General features: G+C 44.5%; 1 protein-coding gene and 2 non-coding genes across 3 annotated transcripts; all 3 read left to right on the forward strand.

The window, feature by feature from the left end:
* Positions 1–85: 85 nt before the first annotated feature.
* LOC116502474 (zinc finger protein 253-like) lies at positions 86–20522 on the forward strand (the record flags this gene model as incomplete). Its single annotated transcript, XM_032208355.1, has 7 exons — positions 86–197; positions 2806–2915; positions 11579–11674; positions 14380–14497; positions 15074–15180; positions 15544–15670; positions 19411–20522. Coding segments are annotated over exons 1-7 (1782 nt in total), but the record flags the coding sequence as incomplete, so codon positions are not given.
* On the forward strand, positions 3198–3269 carry TRNAE-UUC. The gene has a single exon. It is a non-coding gene; the product is annotated as a tRNA-Glu (tRNA).
* Positions 6365–6446, forward strand: TRNAS-GCU. The gene has a single exon. It is a non-coding gene; the product is annotated as a tRNA-Ser (tRNA).
* Positions 20523–22652: the final 2130 nt, after the last annotated feature.

Genomic DNA, 22652 nt, shown 5'->3' on the forward strand with positions numbered 1-22652 from the left:
CATGGAGTGTGGAAATAGCTTTACTCGTAGGAATATTCTTAATTCCCACAAGAGGATCCACACAGGAGAGAAGCCATATCTGTGCATGGAGTGTGGGAAGAGCTTTAGATTCAAAAGTGTTCTTAGTAGCCATAAAATGAGTCGCCACTCAGGAGAGAAGCTATATGAATGCAAGGAGTGTGGAAAGAGCTTTACTCGTAGGAATATTCTTAATTCCCACAAGAGGATCCACACAGGAGAGTAGCCATATGAATGCATGGAGTGTGGAAAGAACTTTACTTGTAGTACTATTAATTCCCACAAGAGGATCCACACAGGAGAGAAGCCATATCCGTGCATGGAGTGTGGGAAGAGCTTTAGATTCAAAAGTGTTCTTAGTAGGCATAAAATGAGTCGCCACTCAGGGGAGAATCCCTGTCAATGCAGGGAGCACGGAAAAATTGCTAAGTAGGAGGTTGCAAAGATAAAGTAACAATGGAGATAATAGAAATTAACTGCCCTGTTAGCAATGTGTCCTGCCTAATAGTTAATTAATGCAATATTAATAATTACCCAATTGTTTGGTGGAACTCCATCTGAACAATATATCCATGCTGTGTCTCAGGTAGAGAAAAGTTGATCGGCATTTCTCCCTTCAGACCAGAAGTGTATAACCCTCCATCCCTTTCTAGAGTTCAAGTTGTTCTTCCTTTCCTTAATCTTGTTACAATCTACGTTTCCACCCTTGCTTCTCATTATGAAACCCAACGACAGCAATAATTGGGGAAGAAATGTTACTGATCCTGAATTGGAAGAAGCAGTTCAGCGGCTGTCTCCTATCTTGTGGTTTTTCTTTCTTTCTTCCCTTGTTTTGCTTTATGTAAGAGTGAAAAAAAGAACTTAAAGCATGTTGAGGTCACAGTCAAGCATCAGCCGAGGAAAGGGATTTTTGGAACCCGGGGAAATAGGACAATCGTTCCAGGAATGGTGGGAGATATCTCCATATTGGAAAGTGCTGCAATTTTTACAAAGGAGTTTCTATTTCATGGGGATGAAAGTAACTAAATTTGAACTGAGAACATATCACAGAATCCTCACCACAAACCTTTAAAATGTATGGAAGAACCTTCAGAGGAAGAACTCTGGAAAGGAACTATGATTTAAAAGTCCTACAAAAGGACATGCAAATGCTTCTCCAGCAAAAGTCCCAAATTCTGGTTTTCTCTGGAGTGGTCAGGACCCAGACAAAGGCTAAAATGGATTTTGTTTTTTACATTTACCTAAAACCTGAGATTAAACTAACTAAATAGTGTTAACTTGATTATTTTTGAGTCATATATTTAATGAACTTTGGGTTGATTGCAAATTACAAGCATGAGATGTTTGGAGGGGTCTACTTGAGGGTTTTGGATTCTCATGCTAGCTTGAAACGGCCACCTAACAGGAGAACAAGTGGAGAAGTTGAGAGGAAACTAATTTGCTCAAAGACCTAAATTTACAGCAGAAGATAAAGAGCCCCAAGTCTCAGATCCGACCTTGGTACCCTCAATGACACCGTCCTCATATCTGATGCCAGGGTTCTCTTTGACTTTCATAGCTTCCATTCCAGGGGTGTCAAACTCAATTTCATTGAGGGCCACAGCAGGGTTGTGTTTGACCTGGGGTGGGGTGGTGGTGGAGTGGACATGGCAAAGGTGGGCATGTACAGCTCAAAGCCACACATGTGAGGGACGTCTGTGGCGGCCCAAGCTCCCTGCCAATGAAAACAGCCTCCCAAGCTCTGTTTTTGGCTGCGACTGCCTCCTGCAATCCTCTACCAGCCAAAATGGAGCTTGAGCTCTGTTTTCTTTGGCAGAGGCACCGTATGCCAGTCCGCTGTTTCTTTTTTCTTTTTTTTTTTAATGTTTCTTTCCCCCCCCCCTTTTTTTTGTTACATAGACAACACATACACACAACAATGGAAAAACAAAAACAAAAAAGAAAGAAAACACAAAAAAGAAAAGAAAACCATCATCACATACAGCATGTCGTTTGGTTACAAGTGTTTTAACATTTATCATTCTTATACATTTATTATTTCAATTAATAGGTGGTAATTTAGTATCATTTCTTATTCCCTTACCTGTGCTAATCTATCCTAACTATATTTCCCCCCCACACAAACTTTGTATCTGTTATATATATATTTAATACACACAACAATAATAATAATAAAAAAGACACACAAAACCAAAGCAGAAAGAGATCTTTTCTCTGCATTGCAGCCATTCCAAGCTCCAAGCAAGTACAGGAAATAGCCGGCTTCTAATCCAATCTGGAAAAGGAGGCCCCAGAATTTCCTCATTCCGAGAGAGCTTCCAAGCTGATACATTTTTGGGTGAGGGTGGGGCTTTCCTCGTCCCATGCTTGATGTGGTGGTGGTGAGGGCTCTTCCAACTTGATGGGAGACTCTGGGCATCAAGTTGGCCATTTTCCTCTGGGATGTTGGAGAAAGTGTATAAGCCTCTCTGTCAGGGTTCCAAGTAACACCCCAACAAAAGAACACTCCAAGGCCTGAAGTTCCTCAAAGTTCCATTTTATCAGAGATGACATATTGGCACATCTGGAAAATCCCAAATCTGAAACATTCCAGGCTTTCCCCACCCAAATGAAAGTTCAAGTCCCTGCCCAGTACCCATGTCTCCCAATCAGTCACTGTCCTAACTGGAGATGCCTCCTAGTCCCGCTACTTGAGGTGCAGGGCAAGATGTCCTTGGCTCTCTGATATATATTTTGACTATATATCTCCAATGTGCCATATAATTCCCCCCTTCCATTTTCCCATAGCATTCAGTGTGGCAGGCCTGAAGGCCCAGTGCAAAAGGTGGCTTCCAGGCCTGGCACTCTCGTCCTCTAGGCCACCAGGGAGATGCCATGTGCAGCAAGTCAGCTGGAAGGTAGCAAGCCTAACAACCTTGACATTGATGGGTGCTGTGAGAAGGTTTTGAGGAAGCGTCTCCACCCCTCCTGGCGCCTCTGCCTGAAAACCTGGGTGGGTGGGGCAGGGGGTCTCTCTGCAGGCCACCAGCAGTTGGGGGTTTTCCAAGCAGGGAGAAAGTGAAAGTCTCAAAGGAAGGGACACTCCTGCTTTCTTCCCAACCTTCCCGCTTGCAGAACCCGAGGCTGGAGCTGATGCCCCACCCAAGAAGAAGCTGGAGAGACAAGAGCCACCTTGTCCTTCCCTGGTGGTCTAGTGGTCAGGATTCAGCGCTTTCACCGCTGCGGCCCGGGTTCGATTCCCGGCCAGGGAAAGTTTTGCTTCCAAACCATCCAACATCCTGCAGGTGGAATTTTCAGGGAGGCTCATTTTCATGGCAAGATAGGCTGAATTGGCCAGGAAATTGCCCTGGCTTCCCTTTCTCTTGCCTCCCTATCCCACTCCACCCTTCGGTCCTCTGTAGGATTGACAAGGTCTCCATGCAACCAGCCTCCCTTGGACCTTCAGGAAAGGCAGATGATGACTGCAGGGATTCCCAAAGCTGCTTTTTTTCAGGAGGCAACTGGACTTCCTTGTTTTCCTCTGAAGACTTTTCGCTTCTCCTCCAAGAAGCTTCTTCAGCTCTGATTGGATGGTGGGGAATGGAAGGATTAATATTCCTTGCAGACATTCCATTCCCCACCATCCAGTCAGAGCTGGAGAAGCTTCTTGGAGGAAAAGCAAAAAGTCTTCAGAGAAAAACAAGGAAGTCCAGTTGCCTCCTGAAATAGCAGCTTTAGGATAAACATGACCTGGATGATTGAGAATCACCATAGACAACTGCAGAAATTGGAAGAGACTCGGAGGGTAAAAAGCTGCCTATGATCCACTGTGGAGGGGGGGGGGGACAGGTGGGTGTCAGCACTTTAAGTAGGTTGAGGTGGAATGGTATTGTTGTGGCCCAGCAGGAGCCGTTGGAGCTGCCACCAGATTCCGACAGCGAGGGGCCCTTTGAGTCGGCTCTGGAGGATGTGGAGGACCCTGGACAGGGTTCCGACTCTGAGCAGGGCGCAGAGAGACTGGTTGGCCACCAGGAGGCGCCTGAGCCTTGGACCAGTGTGGAGGAGACAAGGGAGAGTGATCCAGAAGCCAGCAGCGAGTTGTTCCTGGATGCCCAGAATCGAAGAGCTGATAGGCGTCAGGAACAGTTGCACAAGTACAGGAGGTAATTGCACTCAGCTTGTGGTCATTAGGCTCCTCTCCAGACTATAAAAAGGCTGCTTGTGCACACGCCCCTCTTGCAGAAGTCAATTAATGTCGGAGAACAATATGGTGAGCTTGGCAGGCTGGAATGCTGCCAAGCCTTATCTGTGCTGGATTGCTGCCAAAGCTTGTCTGTGCCGGTTTGCTGCCAAGGACCTGTCTGTCTGTTAATTAATTGTCGTAACTTGTCTTTGGCTTGGAGTGTGTGTTGGTGTGGGACAAGGGGGGTCAGAACAGGTATTTCCTAGGCACAGAAAGAGTCATGGGGTCTGGCTGTTGAAAAGCTGCAGGTATCCTACCCTTTGTGGTGAGGATGTTACCCATTCAGTCAAATCAGACTCTTAGCAATTCTATGGGCCATGTCTCTCCACATATTCCAATCTTGTACTTCTTTGAGTTTTTTTATGCTGTGGTTGTGTCAGTTCAAAGTTAGAATAGAATAACAGAGTTGGAAGGGACCTTGTGGGTCATCGTCCAACCCCTGTTCAAGCAGAAGACCCTACACCATTTCTAACAGATGGCAGTCCAGCCTCTTCTTGAAAGCCTCCAGTGATGGAGCACCCACAATTCTGAAGGCAACTTCTGTTCCATTGGTTGATTGTTCCCACTGTGAGAAAATTTCTCCTTGTTTTTAGGTTGAAACTCTCCTCAATCAGTCTCCAACAATTATTCCTTGTCTGGCCTTCAGGTGCTTTGAAAATTAGGTTGACAACTCAGCTTTGATGGTGTCCAGCCACAGTACTCTCCGATGGCCTGTTTTCCTTTTGCCAGTAACTCTTCCAAACGTAACAACTTTGTCCGGTGAATTGTCCTTCAGGACATGGTCAAAGTGGATGAGTCACAGTTTCATGATTTGGGCTTTTAGTGACCTGTCTGATGTGATGCACTCCAACCTTCCCTTTGTATCATGGCTGGGTGGCAAAAGGGCTGAACTGTGACTGCCCTATGCTCCCTATGCCTGGATTCGAATCGCACCCCCACTGGCAAGAATGGGGATCTCAGGATATTATTTTTACATTTGTCATTCCTACAGAAAATGCAACATGAGATCCATGGCAGCCACAAAGATCGTGGCTCTTTTTCTCTCAATGAAAACAGAATCCGGGATCAAAACTTCATCCGGTGATGCTGCCTGAACATCCTAGAAGAGCAAAAGGAAGAAGGAGACATGCGCCAGCCGGGACTCGAACCTGGGTCGCAAGGTTGGAAACCCTGCATGATGCCCCTACACCACTGGCACAGCTGTTGAGAGTCTGTCTTGAGAGAAGCAATATTTACATCCAGGGTTTCTCTTTCCTCATCTGATGGTGGGAGAGAGGAACACGCTGGATCTGGTGACCAAGGTATCTTATTGCTGTCCAGCCAGCCCAGCTATGGATGCTCAAGTGGAGAGAGCCGAGAGGACCTATGCCAGGTCTTTGTGGCACAATGGGTTAGCATGTCTGGCTGTTAACCAGAAGGATGGTGGTTCGAGCCCACCCAAGGACGGCCTCCTTGATGGTATGATTCAGAACAAATTCAGAGGTTGAATGCTGCACCAACTTTTCATCTGGAGGCTTCAATTCTCACTTACTTGATTGTTTTTTCTCAGTAAACATTTAGCTGTCATTTGTATTTTTTTTTACCTTCCAGAGTTCAGGACCAAAGGCAGACCTATTCATAATCAGTGTCTAAGGTGAAAGGGGGAGGGATCTCCCCACGTGTCCCGAGTTACTTCTTTGGGATGGAGAAGTGTTGGAATGGCGTAAAGCAATCCGAAGCGGTCCTCAGTTGGAGCTCTCCAGGGTCCTGAAATAGCTGCTTGTGGAAAAGATTAGGTTACTGCAGGTTACTTCTAGGAAGGCAAAAGGGGGGAGAGGGAGGAGGAGGAGGAGGAGCTGCAGATGATACTCAGATCTGACACACAACTTACAAATGTAACAATAATGCCTGAGCAGTTGCTGACATCGTTTGCCACCGGAGGCCAAGAGATGTTAGGGTTTGGGTTAACCAGAGGGGATGGGGAGGGAGCCCCATCTGTCCTGCAGCAGCTGCTACACCTGAGAGAGAGTCGAGGGGAGGCCTCTGCCTGTCTCTGCGGCTCAATAGGTTAGCCCGTCTGGCTGTTAACCAGAAGGATAGTGGTTGGAGCCCACCCAGGGACGGCTGTGGGTGCCCCACCCCCTTGACGAGGTGGCCGAGTGGTGAAGGTGATGGACTGCTAATCCATTGTGCTCTGCACGCGTGGGTTCGAATCCCACCCTCGTTGACGCCTTTTCCTTTTGGTTGCAGGATTTGGAGGTGAAAGGATTAGTCCCACTCTGCATATTGGAAGGGTGAAAAGCTGAGCTGAGTCCCTATTTTTGCATTGTTTGTGCTCTTTCTTCTGGGAAAGTATTGTTCCATATTCTCATTTCTTTTATCACTTTATTCTGCCAATGGAATCCATCACCCCCTGTATATTCTTAATGAATGCTTAATGAATCCGTCAGCGCCTGGCCTGAGTTTGCTGACAACTGAGAAACTTTTCTCACGCTTGAAATTTGGAGAGGAGCAGAAAAAGATTCCATTTCCTCTTCCTGCCTTCTTTCTCAGATCCAGACCATCAAGATCCAGAGATCCTATTACGGTCTCCTCCAGCTCTCCTTCTGCATCTCTCGGGACTGCAATCCTCAGCCATGAAGTGGAGAGATGAAGGGGGTGAAAGGCTACAGTCTCCCTTCCCTCTTCCCATCCAAAGAGGTTTGCATCTTGCAAGTATCCCAGGACATGAGCTCTGTACATTCTAGTACATTCCTTGAAGGTGGACATATCTTCATACAATTGGTTATCTAACTACGCATTATGACCTCTTCAATCAGGTTCCTTTCACTTTTTATCTTTGCCTGTAACCTAATGGTTTCTATTGATATACGGGATTGAACCAGTCAACTCTTTGATAAAATGATTAAATTAGCACACCAGCAAAATGCTGGGGTATAGAAGACTTTTGAGTTTGTAAGACAAAGTTGACCACAGCCTATTTTTTTGTAAGATAGATAAATGTGGGATAGATAACACCACCACCAAATGGATTTGTAACCAGCTGACCAACTGCACTCAATGTGTGCAGTCCTCAATGCAACAAACAGTACATCTCGTGGAGGGAAGCATGCAGTGAGATACCTCAAGCTTCTGTCTTAGGCCCAGTCATCTTCCTAAACAAATTTTGAATGGGGGGATATCAGGAGAACTCATCAAATTTTCAGAAAAAGCCAACATTTTAAGTTAGAAGATAGGCTCAAAATTCAGAAGGATCTTGACAGGCTTAAAAATAGGTTTCTATTCAAGAAAATGCAATGAGAAAAGTAAGGTTTACATTTAGGAAGGAAAAACAGAAATGTACAGGTATAGAATAAATCACATTTGGCACAACAACAGTAACTGCAAAATCCTCTGCAAATTTGATTAATTTCTGTTCTATTTCCTTGTCTTGTCCAGACCCCCTTGAAGTCCATTGACTTTTGTCTGGCGGGAATTCATGTTGATCACTAGTCATTCAGATTCCTGCGTACAGGTGACATGAAATAAACTTGTGATACCTTTGAACTCTATCCTGGCTTCTGACGTCTTCTGACAGTTCATGCTGGTTTTAAAGTTTTTTATTCAAATATTGCTCATTGATGGCTCTGGATCAAACTGGTGAAAGGGCACCAATTACAAATATACAATAGCAAATATAAACTAGCAGAGTTGGAAGGGACCTTGGAGGTCTTCTAGTCCAACCCCCTGCCTAGGCAGGAAACCCTATACCGTTTCAGACAAATGGCTATCCAACATCTTCTTAAAGACTTCCAGTGTTGGGGCATTCACAACTTCTGGAGGCAACTTCTGTTCCACTGATTAATTGTTCTAACTGTCAGGATATTTCTCCTAACTTGTTTCTCTCCTTGATTAGTTTCCACCCATTGCTTCTTGTTCTACCCTCAGGTGCCTTGGAGAATAGTTTGACTCCTCCTTTTTTGTGGCAACCCCTGAGATATTGGAACACTGCTATCATGTCTCCCCTAGTCCTTCTTTGCATTAAACTAGATATACCCAGTTCCTGCAACCGTTCTTCATATGTTTTAGTCTCCAGTCCCCTCATCATCTTTGTTGCTCCTCTCTGCACTCTTTCCAGAGTCTCCGCATCTTTTCTACATCGTGGCAACTGAGCCACGATCAAGCCAGCGTGTTCTCTGCTTGCCTCTTCTTCTTTGTCCCTTAGCCATTCCTACCATCATTGCCCCCTCCAAAGAATTTGCCCACATAACATGGCCAAAGTATTTATGCCATCATCACGGCTCAGAGGCATCAGTTCTTCTTCCATCAGCCATTCGTAGTGTCCAATCTCACATGCATACATCATTACAGAGAACCAAGAGTTTCCACATTAAAAAGTGGAAAATTTAGCAATTGCTGCCTGCTGGGGAGCTGATCTCCTTTCTGGACAGGCAATGTTGGAGGCATCCTTTCCTCCTACTCCCAAAAGTGCTTTTCCAAAAGGCTGTATTAGCACCCAGCCCTCTCCTAGAAAAATGAAATATCCTAGGAAATATTGAAAAGGCAGAATATTATACTTTCCTGGATGTGAAAAGGGAGAAACAGGTTTTTAAAGACAAAGTAGCTCTCTGCAGCTTCCTGCCCCTCCCCCCTTTGTCAATGACCCATTAAAGCCTGAGCTAGTGTACTTTACATAATAAAGGAAGGATTCACCTTCCAGAGAAACTCACCACATGGCATCTGGAAAATCAAACATGGGACTCAAAATACAGCCTAGAGAGCTGCCCCTGCATGGCCCCATGGGAGCCTGAAAACAAATCAGGATGCATTTCTTACATAGGAACAGGAAAAACAGAGGTGGGGCTGAACAGATTATAAAAAGCTCAGCAAGCCCCTTCCTCTTCTCTTCTTCTTCACCCAACATTGAAGCATGTGATCACCTTTTCTGTTCAGGAGTTCAGCCATGTGGTCTTGTCCACCATTAAACCATCTTTCCAAGCAGCCTCCTTGTCTCCAGTGTCTTTCACCCTGCTTGGAATTGAACCAGCTGGATACTTCTCTCAACGCCTTCTACTCCAATGCCCATCATTCCCAGAGCCCAATAGAATGTGATCTCTCATCAGCCCTTGCAGGGTCCTCTTGGCATTGCGCACACAGTCCACCAGGGGGCGCCCCCAGCAACCGTTGGAAAAGCCGGGGAGCACACACCCGAAACTCACCCACCCAGTCACCCCGCCGCCGCCGCCGCTTTCAGGAGGGAACTGAGCATGCGCTTGCCTCTTTTGCGAGCTCAAAGAGACACACGTGTTGCCCGGTGCATTTTCCCCCAGAAAAGTTTTGAAAGTGTTATCAGCCATTTCTCCAGTGTCCGATTCTGCTCCCACTCGCTCTGCTTCCCTTAGGCTGAGGCTTTCCCGGAGTCCAAGAGGCTGCAAGGAAGCCTTGCACGGAGGGAGACCAAGACCTGACTCGGGAGTTCAGTAAGTGCGGGGGGGGGGGTTCTTCCACGGGCTGGACTCTGCGCGGAGACACGCAAAAACTTCCATCAAGTTCGGAGTCCTGGAAAGTGGGGAGCCCCTTGTCCCATGTTCCCCTGCCTCCCCTGTGCAATGCATGCACGGGACAGGCAGAGAAGAAATCAAGAGCTACGGACTCGATGCGTTGCCTCCAGGAGGAAAATCAAGATGGCCCATTTACTTTCCATTTCCTTGGGGGGGGGGGACTTCTAGGCGCGGGGCGGAGGAGGGGGTCGGCTTTGCAAAGCAGGTTGGTGCCTCCAACTCCTGGACGATTTTCTGCAAATTTATTAGCCCCGTTTTCAAAAGGGCTCCCTCTTTTCTAAGCTGAGAGAAGCGACTGTCGACCTGGCTTCAAGGTGGGCAAGGATTCGAACTCACTTCCCTGTTCCTCCACTCTCACCAGTTGGCTTTGCCAGAAAGGGTTACATGAACTGAGGTGGATATGCGGGCTGGGATGCACCATTCACACTATATGCAGGTAGTCCTCAACTTGCAATCACCGTTGAGCCCAAAGTTTCTGTTGCTTAGTGAAGCATTTGCTAAGTGAATTTTGTGCCATTCTTGTCACAGTTGTTAAGTGAATCAACATGTGTAAATAATGTGGTTGTTAAATGAATCTGGCTTCCCCATTGACTTTACTTGTCGAAAGATTGCTCAAGGTGATCCCATGACCTCGGGCCACCGAAATGGTCATAAATATGAATCAATTGCCAAGCATCTGCATTTTGATCCTGTGATCGTGGGGATGCTGCAACAGTTACAAGTGTGAAAAATGATAAGTCACTTTTTAGTGCCATTGTAACTTTGAATGGTCGCTAAATGAACTGTTGTAAGCTGAGGACTACCTGTGCTCTGTAAGCCACTGTTTTTTTTCAAACTTGGCCAATGTAAATGCCAGGAGTTTTAAGTCCATACATCTTATGTTGGCCAAGTTTGAAAAAATACTGGATTAGGCTGAAAGTGGGAAATGATGTGCCTTTTTCTATGATGTGCCTCAGTCAAAGCATGTTTAAAGCCTACATGGCTTTAAATATGCTTTGGCTGATGCACTTGGAGATTAGTTCGATATGCTTTGGATGGTGGTTTGTTAATTGTGGTTTCTGGAGTTCAGCTAAGGGCTTGGACCAGGAGGTTAATGGGATTCTGCTGGCTGGAAGTTCAAATACTGATTGATTTATCCATTAAATCAGTTTAGTTAGTTACTCGTTTCAATTGCTACTTGGAGACCTGAGACATTTATGATCTGGATTGTACAGAGGTTGTTTTTAACATTGAAAACAGTCCTCAAAATTATTTGAATGCATCATTAAGATATAGTTACATATTTTAAATGTAGTTATCCAATACTTTTAGTCCTTGACAGAAGTTGATCTAGAAGCTACATATTTTTCTCCACACAAAGATAAATCAGTCTACCTACTAAGATGTCCCTCCCTCTTCCCAGATATTGGTAGGTTCTTAAGAATTTCTTATTTGGGTTTTTGTGGCTGCTCAGTTGGTCAAGCTGTATTTCTGGAAGTTTCACTTGTTTTCCATTTCACATATGTAAGATAGAAGTCTTTCCTGATTCCTCCAGAGACTGAAGGACCTTGTGAGGGAAGAGGATCGAATGGCCTTGGCAGCTTTGAAGACCAGAGAGAAGATGGAGGGACAGTGGCAAGCACATGCAGACGTTGGGAAAGGCCCTCCAGTTACTCAGCCTGGGAGCTGTAGGAAAAATGGGGCAAGTCTTGGGCAGAAGAGCCAAGAAGCTGCAGCCAGGAGTTCAGAGGTTCAATGCTGTGACTTCAGAAAAGTGGAGTTCCAGGAGGGGAAAAGTCCCCGAGATGTTTGCTCTCAACTTCACCTCCTTTGTCGTCAGTGGCTGCAGCCGGAAAAACACAGCAAGGCTCAGATGCTGGACCTGGTGCTCCTGGAGCAGTTCCTGGCTGTCCTTCCCCCAGATATGGAGCAATGGGTGCGGGAGTGTGGAGCGGAGAGCAGCTCCCAGGCGGTGGCCCTGGCTGAGGGTTTCTTGCTGACTCAGGAGGAGGAAAAGATGCAAGAGGAGTTGCAGGTGTGAGAATGTAATCGTGGCAGCTCTAAAACGGAATTCTCTAAATTGTCTCTTTGTCAGTTTTGGGGGATTATGAGCTCCTAAGCCAGTTGTTCCCTTCTTCTTCTCCCAGAGGATATATTTGGGGCAATTGTTTTTTTATATATATATATATATATATATATACAAATCTTTTTTATTTCCATTTCATTCTATACAATCGCATGTTTACTGTGCAACCGAGGCATATAACATTGGGTAATAAACACAGCCCTCACTTTTATAGAAAATGCGCCCTACAATACAAACCCAGTATACCGCCTTAGCCCACCATACACCCTCTTTCATCCCCCTCCAACTTTCATTCTTCCTTCTCTCATACCCCTCTACACCTACTTCCCCTCCCCCTCTATCTAACCCTAACCCTATCACTCCCTCTCTTAATCCATTCCCTCCCTTCCTTCTCCTCCTCTCTCTCACCCTCTCTACTCTCCTTCTTCTTTCACTCAGCTATACTTCTATTACTTTCCAATATTATTCAGTTTGTTCTGTTTTGACACTAACATTAAAAAAACCACAGTATACAAGTGCAATCATGCTTTAAAATTTAACACATATTTTATTTCCCCCCTCCCCCCCTCCCCTAGATCCCCACCTCCCTTCCCTCCCCCCGACTTCCCAGAGCCCATACATGGTATAACTTTTTGACAATCACAGTCTAAAATATCTCTACATTGAACTCAGCTTCTTGCTGTTACCCAAATTTTTAACAATTTAAGTTATTACTAATTTTAAGCATAAGCTATCTGGAATTTCCTAGTCCCGTATTTGCTTTGTATATAATCAATCCATTTTTTCCAGTCTCGTTTATACCTCTCGTTTGATGTTCTTTAAGATATGCTGAAATTTTTGCCATTTCGGCTAAGTTTGTAACCTTCAAAGTCCATTCTTGAATTGTAGGCAGGTCTTTCTTCTTCCAGTATTGCGCCACCAAGAGTCTTGCTGCCGTTATTAAGTACAGAACCAAATTAATCTCTACTGCTACAAAGTCAATACATATACCTAGTAAAAACAGTTTGGGAGTGAATTTTATCCTTTTTTTGAAGATATTTTGCAGGATCCACCAAATTTTTATCCAAAATGCCTTAACATTACGACATGTCCACCATATATGAAAATACGTAGCATCAAAAGAACCACATCTCCAACATTTAGGCTGAACATTTGAATACATAGAAGCAAGCTTTTTAGGAACTAAGTGCCATCTATAAAACATCTTATAAAAATTTTCTCTCAAATTTTGTGCTTGTGTAAATTTTACATTTCTTACCCATATTTTTCCCCATGTGTCTAGCATTATAGGTTCTTCAATATTCTGAGCCCATTTTATCATACAATCTTTAACCATTTTGGTTTCTGAATCCATCTGTACTAATACATTATATATCCTCTTTATGTGCATTAAACTTTGATCTCTTATTTGTTTAAACAAGTTATCCTCAGCTATTACAAAACCTATTTTTTGGTCTATTTTCCACCTGGCCTGTAGTTGGCCATACTGAAACCACGTTTGAACTACCTTCTCTTTTTTAAGTACCTCTAAGGATTTTAATTGCAACACCCCTCTTTCTGTAATAAGGAGTTGTCTATAAGTGGTTCTATCGTGTTTTTGTTCTATATTCATATTTTTAATTGCATGTCTAGGAATTGCCCACATGGGCAATTTGTCATTTAGTTTATGTTGATATTTTTTCCAAACCCGCAATAAGGCATTTCTTAAAATATGATTTTTGAAATTCTTATCCAGTTTTTTGTTAAATAACAAGTAAGCATGCCAACCATATACCAAATCATGTCCCTCAATATTCAATATTCTGTCATTGGTTAAATGGATCCAATCACTAATTGCAGATAAAGCCACTGCATCATAATATAATTTTAAATTTGGTAATTTCAATCCTCCTCTTTCACGTACATCTTGCATTATTTTCATCTTAACCCTCGGCTTCTTTCCTGCCCATACAAATTTGTTGATACCCTTCTGCCATTCTAAAAGATTCACATCTCTTTTGAGTATTGGTAACATTTGAAACAAAAATAAAAATTTTGGTAAAATATTCATTTTCACTGCCGCTATCCTTCCCAACAAAGATAAATGTAGTTTCTCCCACCTTTTCATCTCCATTTGTATACTATGCCAGAGTGGTTCATAATTATGCTTGTATAATTTCCCATTTGAAGTTAAAATATTAACTCCAAGATATTTGACTTTTTTAACAACCTCACATCCTAACATCACTCCCAATTCTTCCTTCTGTTTGGTATTCATATTCATTGCTAATATTTTGGTTCTTCCTAAATTGATTTTAAATCCAGAGACTTGACCATATTGATTAATCGTATTCATTAAAACCTTACTGGATTCCTGCGGTTGTTTCAATATTATAACCAAGTCGTCCGCAAAAGCGCGGACTCTGTATTCTTGCTGTCTATTTGGGGCAATTGTTACATTCTCAGTTTCCTGCTTCAGCGATAGACATTGGGGTCTGCGAGGTTAAGGATGCAGTATGATAATTCATTTTTATCTCTTTGCACTTCCCTTCTTCCTCATGTCACATTGTGTCCAGAAATCCTTGGAAGCGGTGACTGAATATGCCAAGAAAAAGAAATATTCATCCAAAACTTCTCAAGAGCTGCTGTTCAGGGAGAGCTTCCGGAAAAATCAAAGTCAGGACACCACATCAGGTAACGGAAGCTCTTTCCGTGTGGTGTGAGATTTCAACATTCATCTTCTTCCTTGCTCCTCTTGATTAGAATCCTCTCTTTAATGAATCTGCTTCCACCGTTTTTCTCCCACACACAGAGAGTAGAAAGCAGTCCTTGGTCTTTTTGGAATCCCCTCGTCTTTGTGGTGGAGCTGAAAGAATAGCTGAACCTGGGCTTCAGGTAAGGAGGAGAAACATCAGAAAAGGTTCATGAAACCTGGATGGGTTTCATTTTGTGCTGGAATTCAGGGTACAGCAGGGGTCCCCAGCTCCCATTCCGTGGAACAACACTGGTGTGCGGCATGCCAGAAATCGGGCCAAACAAGCGAAGCTCCATTTACAGGATGAAGGCAACAATGAAACACCCAACCCCCCTCTGGTCTGCGGAAAAACCTCTCCACGGAACCAGTCCTTGGTGTCCAAAACGTTGGGGGGCCGCTGGTGTATAGTATTGCTGTTTCTAAACAGCACACATTTGGATCAGGTCATTAAAATTTCACACTCGGTTTAACCTACCTGTTCCTTCTGATAAGCTTTCTCCACCCTCCTTCTTCAGGCTTAGATTTCCCTGACCAGATGTTGTCTCAACCGGAAATCTTCCTTCTGTCCCCCAGGGCCATTGTCATCTACCATTGCAACTTCACCCAACACTTCCATGAAGGTGTGAAATGGGGGCAGAGTTGCTCCCTCACTGGATAAAGTAAGCCATTGGCAAAAATTTCAGGGCAGGTTTCACCAGTATTTTGCTCTGCCCAACTTACAAAGAATTGGAGCCACTGATAAGTAGTAGGTTTAAGACCTAACCACCATTTTTAACCCAGAAGACTTTTTTTTAGTTCCCTTCACTGAAAGGTATCCCAGGTCCTGCAGCAAACTTCAGTTGTGCCGTTAGCCAAAAGCTGTGAGATTTTGAATTCTGCACAAGGTGTCCATTGTACCCGTTGCATCTTCTTGAATTGGAGGAAGAAAACTGCCAAATTATGCTTGGGATTGTCTGTTAATAGGGAAACTTGTTTCCTTGTTCAGGATTTTGTGTCTTTGGACGACGTGGCCGTGTATTTCTCCGAGGAGGAGTGGTCTCAACTGGATGCTGACCAAAAAGCTCTCCATGGGGAAGTCATGCTGGAGAATTCCAGGAATCTGGCTTCTCTGGGTAAGAATCCCCATCTCTGCTCAGAAACATAGATTAAGTGAAATAAGTGAGTAGATGCAACCAGCTGTTTATATTAATATATATTTATTTATTTATCAGCACAAATACAACATATATATATGTATATGTATATATTTGTTTGTTTTCTGAGGTTTTCGCGGGTGTTAGTATGTAGGTCTTTGGTTATTCGAGTTTTCTCCTGCGTAAAATTGGAAGTGTTTTGGCAACGTTTCGACGAAGTCTCATTCATCATCTTCAGGCCACGTGCTTCCAGCTTTGTCAAAGCGTCACCAAGACACTTCCAATTTTACGCGGGAGAAAACCCGAATAACCAAAGACATACACACACACACAGACACATCTATCTATCTATCTATCTATCTATCTATCTATCTATCTATCTATCTATCTATCTATCTATCTATCTATCTATCTATCTATCTATCTAAATATGTTGCATTTGTGCTGATAAATAAATAAATAAAGCCATACCCTTACTGGGAATCGAAGCTGGGCATACCCAGTAAGGCTATGGCTAGCTGATGAGAGCTAAATAGCTTGAAATAGATCTATACTAGTCTCCCTTTATTTATTTATCAGCACAAATGCAACACAAATGTAACAAGGCAACATAAAAAAAATGGCTTTCTGCCTGGATGGCTTCCAGAGTGAGCCGATAGACAGAAAAGGGAAGCAGTATGCTCCCTCCCATATTTGGGCATACCAGGGGTTGACCGTGTTTCAAGGTTAAAACAAAATGTTGGCTGCATTTGGGCTTCTACCAGATGGCCCAGAAACAAGTTCCGCACCATGTTGAAGCTTTCGGCTGCATTTAGAAGCTTTGCAACACTCTGCCGAATCCTCTAAGGCAGCAAAATGGAGCAATTTCCCTGGAGGCTGCCATTTTGTTCCACCTACCAGTGAGTGGCCACCTCTCTCCCTATCCAAACTTGCCAGAATCCTTCAATGCTTGGGCCTGCTCCTCACAGGCCCATTCCACCCCACGTTTGTTTTCTGAAGCTCTCCGGACCTCATGCTGTAGAAAGAGGGCAGGGCATGTGTCCCAGGGCTGCAAGGTGGCAATCCAGATGCAGCTGCTACTTTGTCCCACTTATTTGTGGGTGGGACAAAATGGCAGCCACCAGAGAAATTGCTTCATTTTGCTGCCTTAGAGAAGTCGGACTAGTGTTGCAGAAGCTTCTGGATGCAGCAGAATGCTTCAGCACTGTGTGGGAAGCAAGATGAAGCAGTTTGTCTCCAGGCCATGCAGCAGTAGTAATCCAAATACAGCTGCCATTTTGTTCCCACCCACAAATAGTCACAGACAAATTGCCCACTGCCGCACAAACTGCTTCATTCTCCTGCCTTAGAGAGGTCACCACGGTGCTGCATACGCTTCTGAATGCTGAAGAAACCATTGTGCAGAGCTTCTTAAATCAGCAGAACAAAGCAGTTTGTCCCTGGGCTGGTTGGTGGTAACCAGAGCATTGTCACCATTTTGTTGCTGGGACAAAATGGCTGCCATATTTGGAACCGTGTCGTGTGGCTGCACAAAGAAGGAAGTCATTCCAGTGCTCTGGAAGGCCTCAGAGTTTGGCCTGGTGGGGTGTGAACCAGGCCTAAACTCTGGGAGGACCCGGTGGGAGTAGGAGAAGCCTTGTTGGGACCCAAGGCATGAGGAGTGGAGCATGGAGTGGCTTGGGGGTGGGGGAGGCCTTAGGAGAACAAGGGCAAGTGACCCCGGGCCTGTAGTAGACCACCAACATCCTCCCCCACCCAGGAGGCTCTCCAGTGCTCCACTTAACAACTAGAACATTGGTTTTATGTTTAATCAGGGAGAACAGGAATGGGGAGGGTCATGAAGTGACATCTTTCACCTAAAGACTGTGCAACCTGCAACAGTAATGGGTGGATCCCACTATGGTCGTATCTTGAGGACTGCCTATAAATAAAACAGCGGAGATGCCTAATACTCCTTCCATCTCCTATTTTTTTCTCTGTAATAACAACCTTGTGACTTGGGCGAGCTGAGAGAGAGTGGCCCAAAGTCACCCAAGTGGCAATCATGCTTAAGGAGAAGCTAGTCCTCAAGGCGTCTGGTTTCTAGTGTGGTGCCTTAACCAGTAGACCAAACTGCCTCTAGCCAACAAAGAAATTTATCGAAAGAAAAATTGGAACACTGCACAGGTATCCATTTTCACAGAAATGAAATGGGTATCTTTCCAAGTTCCTTCTGCTCATAAAATGCAAAATATTGATATTTATTTATTTTCACAAAAGTGACAATTGGCCAAAAAATAAAAGAGCTCATGACGGTATTGGTTGGAAACATGCGGAAGAGGCCTTCATCCTGCAATGGATAGACAGCGGCTAAGATGATGATGGTGATTGGATTGGATTTATTTCATTTATATGCCGCCCTTTTCCCCGAAGGGGACTCAGGGCGGCTCACAATTCAATCAGGGAAGGGGGTACAGACAGGGGGATAAAAAAGACAAGACATAACAATACAAAATTTAAAAACACACAACAACCATACCATTCGAGAAGGGTGGCAAAAACTCTTTAGCCCCAGGCCTGTCGGAACAGCCAGGTTTTAAGGACTTTGCGGAAGGCCTGGAGGGTGGTGAGGGTTCAAATCTCCACGGGGAGCTCGTTCAAAAGGGTCAGAGCAGCCACAGAGAAGGCTCTCCTCCGGGTGGCCGCCAGCCGGCATTGGCCGTCGGATGGAATTCCGAGGAGGCCTAATGTGTGGGATCTAATCGGTCTATTGGAGGTAATTGGCAGCAGGCGGTCTCTCAAGTACCCAGGTCCAATACCATGAAGGGCTTTATAAGTGACGACTAGCGCCTTGAAGCGTATCCGAAGACCAATAGGCAGCCAGTGCAGCTCGCGGAGGATAGGTGTTACGTGGGTGAACCGAAGTGCACCCACGATTGCTCGTGCGGCTGCATTCTGGACAAGCTGAAGTCTCCGAATGCTCTTCAAGGGCTGCCCCATGTAGAGCACGTTGCAGTAGTCCAGTGATGATGATGATATATTTCCATGATGCAGAAGAATATAGCAGGAAATTGTGGGGTGGGCTGCATGCAGGGATAGGATGGCCTCCCTTAAGGAAAATTTCAGCCTTCCTTATATTGATGCTGAATGGCTGCTATTCAAGACCAGATGCTATTGAACACCAATTTAATGTATAATAATATTGTTCTTTGACTTGATCTGATGGTGGATGAAGCAACTGATTGGCATGCATAAGCAAGATTTGGATGTGCCCTGAAATGGGCCCACTTGGGCCCTGAGTTTGGCATCATCCCAAATTGGAAGTCGGGGGCTATTGCCATCCAGAAGGTCCTGTTGGTTTTCAAAGACACTGCTCTGCAGACAAGTGGAAACGAGACTTTCATTGAAATTGCGGAGCTGGTGGGTAAGTTGCTGCTCCTGTCTGATGATATAGTATCCAAAGCATTTCAGGAGTTCATGTCACAATATCATCAATACACTGGTGGTCAAAGATTAGATCAGGGTTTTATCTTAGGTTCATTGTGACATGATCCGTTCCTGATGTATGGACCTGATAGGAGCCCACTTGGAAATGCATATTTGGTAAAACACTAGTTCAGATCTTCATATCAGTCAACAAAGCAGACAAAAATATATTGATCAGATAAATTTTAGCAGAAAAAGTTTGATCTTTAATCATTTCCATAGTTTTCCGACAATTTTCATTTTGCTTTTTCAAGGATATAATGGGCAAGAGAGTAAGAATTGCAAGGAGGAAAGCCAAGCAATTCACTCGAAAGACAGAAAAGGGAAATTTGCAGATCAGATGCAACCAAAGAGTGATGAAACAAAACAATTACAAAATGGAATTAAAAAAGACTTTCCTTGGGTTAGTCGGCTTCCTAACCATACAATCATTGATATGGGAGAAAGAATAGATCAAAGCATGGAGTGTGGAAAGAACTTTAATACATTGACTCATTTGATTTTCTATAACGAAATACATTCAGAAGAGAAACTAAATACCTGCATGGATTGTGGAAAGACCTTTACTCGTAGGATTACTCTTAATCTCCACAAGAAGATCCACACAGGAGAGAAGCCATATCAGTGCATGGAGTGTGGAAAGAGCTTTACTCGTAGGGATACTCTTAATTCCCACAAGAGGATTCACACAGGAGAGAAGCCATATCTGTGCATGGAATGTGGGAAGAGCTTTAGATTCAAAAGAGCTCTTAGCAGGCATAAAATGAGTCGCCACCCAGGAGAGAAGCTATATGAATGCAAGAAGTGTGGAAAGAGCTTTACTAGTAGGAGTCATCTTAATTCCCACAAGATAATCCACATAGGAGAGAAGCCATATCAATGCATGGAGTGTGGAAAGAGCTTTACTCGTAGGGATACTCTTAATTCCCACAAGAGGATCCACACAGGAGAGAAGCCATATCTGTGCATGGAGTGTGGGAAGAGCTTTAGATTCAAAAGAGCTCTTAGGAGGCATAAAACAAGTAGCCACTCAGGAGAAAAGCCTTATAAATGCATGGAGTGTGGAAAGAGCTTTAACTATAGCACTAGTTTTAATTCCCACATGATAATCCACACAGGAGAGAAGCCATATCAATGCATGGCGTGTGAAAAGACCTTTATTCGTAGGAGTCATCTTATTTCCCACAAGATAATCCACACAGGAGAAAAGCCATATCAATGCATGGAGTGTGGAAAGAGCTTTACTCGTGGGGATACTCTTAATTCCCACAAGAGGATCCACACAGGAGAGAAGACATATCAATGCATGGAGTGTGGAAAGACCTTTACTTCTGGCAGTAATCTTAATTCCCACAAGATGATCCACACAGGAGAGAAGCCATATCCGTGCATGGAGTGTGGGAAGAGCTTTAGATTCAAAAGTGTTCTTAGTAGGCATAAAATGAGTCGCCACTCAGGGAAAAAGGGAAAAATATGTGGAAAGTGATTAGGAGAAATTGTGTTCCATTAAAGGATTCCCAGAGGGGAGAAGTCATATCAGTGGAAAAAGCTTGAGAAGTTGTAGCTCTCATTTAACATAAAAGATTCAAGTTGTTTTTCCTTTCCTTAATCTTGTTTCAATCTACATTTCCACCCTTGCTTCTCATTATGAAACTCAACGACAGAAGGCTAAAATAGATTTTGATTTTTACATTTACCTAAAACCTGAGATTAAACTAACTAAATAGTGTTAACTTGATTATTTTTGAGTCATATATTTAATGAACTTTGGGTCGATTGCAAATTACAAGCATGAGATGTTTGGAGGGGTCTACTTGAGGGTTTTGGATTCTCATGCTACCTTGAAACGACCACCTAACAGAAGACTTAAGTGGAGAAGTTGAGGGGAAACTAATTTGCTCAAAGACCTAAATTTACAGCAGGAGATAAAGAGCCCCAAGTCTCAGATCCGACCTTGGTACCCTCAATGACACCATCCTCATATCTGATGCCAGGGTTCTCTTTGACTTTCATAGCTTCCATTCCAGGGATGTCAAACTCAATTTCATTGAGGGCCACAGCAGGGTTGTGTTTGACCAGGGGTGGGGTGGACATGGCAAGGGTGGGCATGTACAGCTCAAAGCCACATGTGTGAGGGACGTCTATGGCGGCCCAAGCTCCCTGCCAATGAAAACGGGCTCCCGAGCTCTGTTTTTGGCTGCGACTGCCTCCTGCAATCCTCTATCAGCCAAAATGGAGCTTGAGCTCTGTTTTCTTTGGCAGAGGCACCGTATGCCAGTCCGCTGTTTTCAGGGCGGCATCATGGGCCAGATTTTAGTATCCCGTTGCCTGGATCTGGGCACCCGGCCTTGAGTTTGACACCATTTTCCTTTTGAAGTCATGGCCCTTTTTCTCCCACTGGGATGAAAACATTGTCTGGCAGATCCCAGAAAGGTCAAAGGTGAAAGAAGGTACACATAAGCCGGAACTCGAACCCAGGTTGCAAGATTGGGAACCATGTCTGATGATCCCTATATCCATGGCCCAGTTATTTGAGATCCTGTCTTAAATTCTACTCCTTCATTCTTTTCCCTGCCTCCGAGATCTGGATGGACACAAAACACTAAGGAATAATGTGCCTTTAGCCCATCTGTTGCTGCAGGAACCAGGCTGGGAGGGCAGGCAAAATATATGGGTAGGGTGGTTGGAAGCGATCCATATCTATGGTGCAGTGGTTATCAGACTTGGCTAATGGGCAAAAGTTCCCTGGATTTTAAACCGAGGCAGAAAGAGATCTTTTCTCTGCATTGCAGCCATTCGAAGCTCCAAGCAAGTACAGGAAATAGCCGGCTTCTAATCCAATCTGGAAAAGGAGGCCCCAGAATTTCCTCATTCCGAGAGAGCTTCCAAGCTGAGGCTCTGGGCATCAAGTTGGCCACTGGGATGTTGGAGAAAGTGTATAAGCCTCTCTGTCAGGATTACAAGTAACTCCCCAACAAAATAAGACTTCAAGGCCTGAAGTTCCTCAACGTTCCATTTTATTAGAGATGACATATTGGCACATCTGGGAAATCCCAAATCTGAAATATTCCAGACTTTCCCCACCCAAATGAAAGTTCAAGTCCCTGCCCAGCACCCACGTGTCCCAATCAGTCACTGTCCTAACTGGAGATGCCTCCTAGTCCCGCTACTCCAGGTGCAGGGCAAGATGTCCTTGACTCTGTGAGAAAAAAATGTTATTTTGACTATATCTCTCTCCCATACGCCATATAATTCCCCCCTTCCATTTTCCCATAGCATTCAGTGTGGCAGGCCTGAAGGCCCAGTGCAAAAGGTGGCTTCCAGGCCTGGCACTCTCGTCCTCTAGGCCACCAGGGAGATGCCATGTGCAGCAAGTTAGCTGGAAGGTAGGAAGCCTAACAACCTTGACATTGATGGGAGCTGTGAGAAGGGTTTGAGGAAGCGTCTCCACCCCTCCTGGCGCCTCTGCCTGAAAACCTGGGTGGGTGGGGGAGGG

The sequence above is a fragment of the Thamnophis elegans genome, chromosome 2 (genome assembly GCF_009769535.1).
Source record: "Thamnophis elegans isolate rThaEle1 chromosome 2, rThaEle1.pri, whole genome shotgun sequence".
NCBI lineage: Eukaryota > Metazoa > Chordata > Lepidosauria > Squamata > Colubridae > Thamnophis > Thamnophis elegans.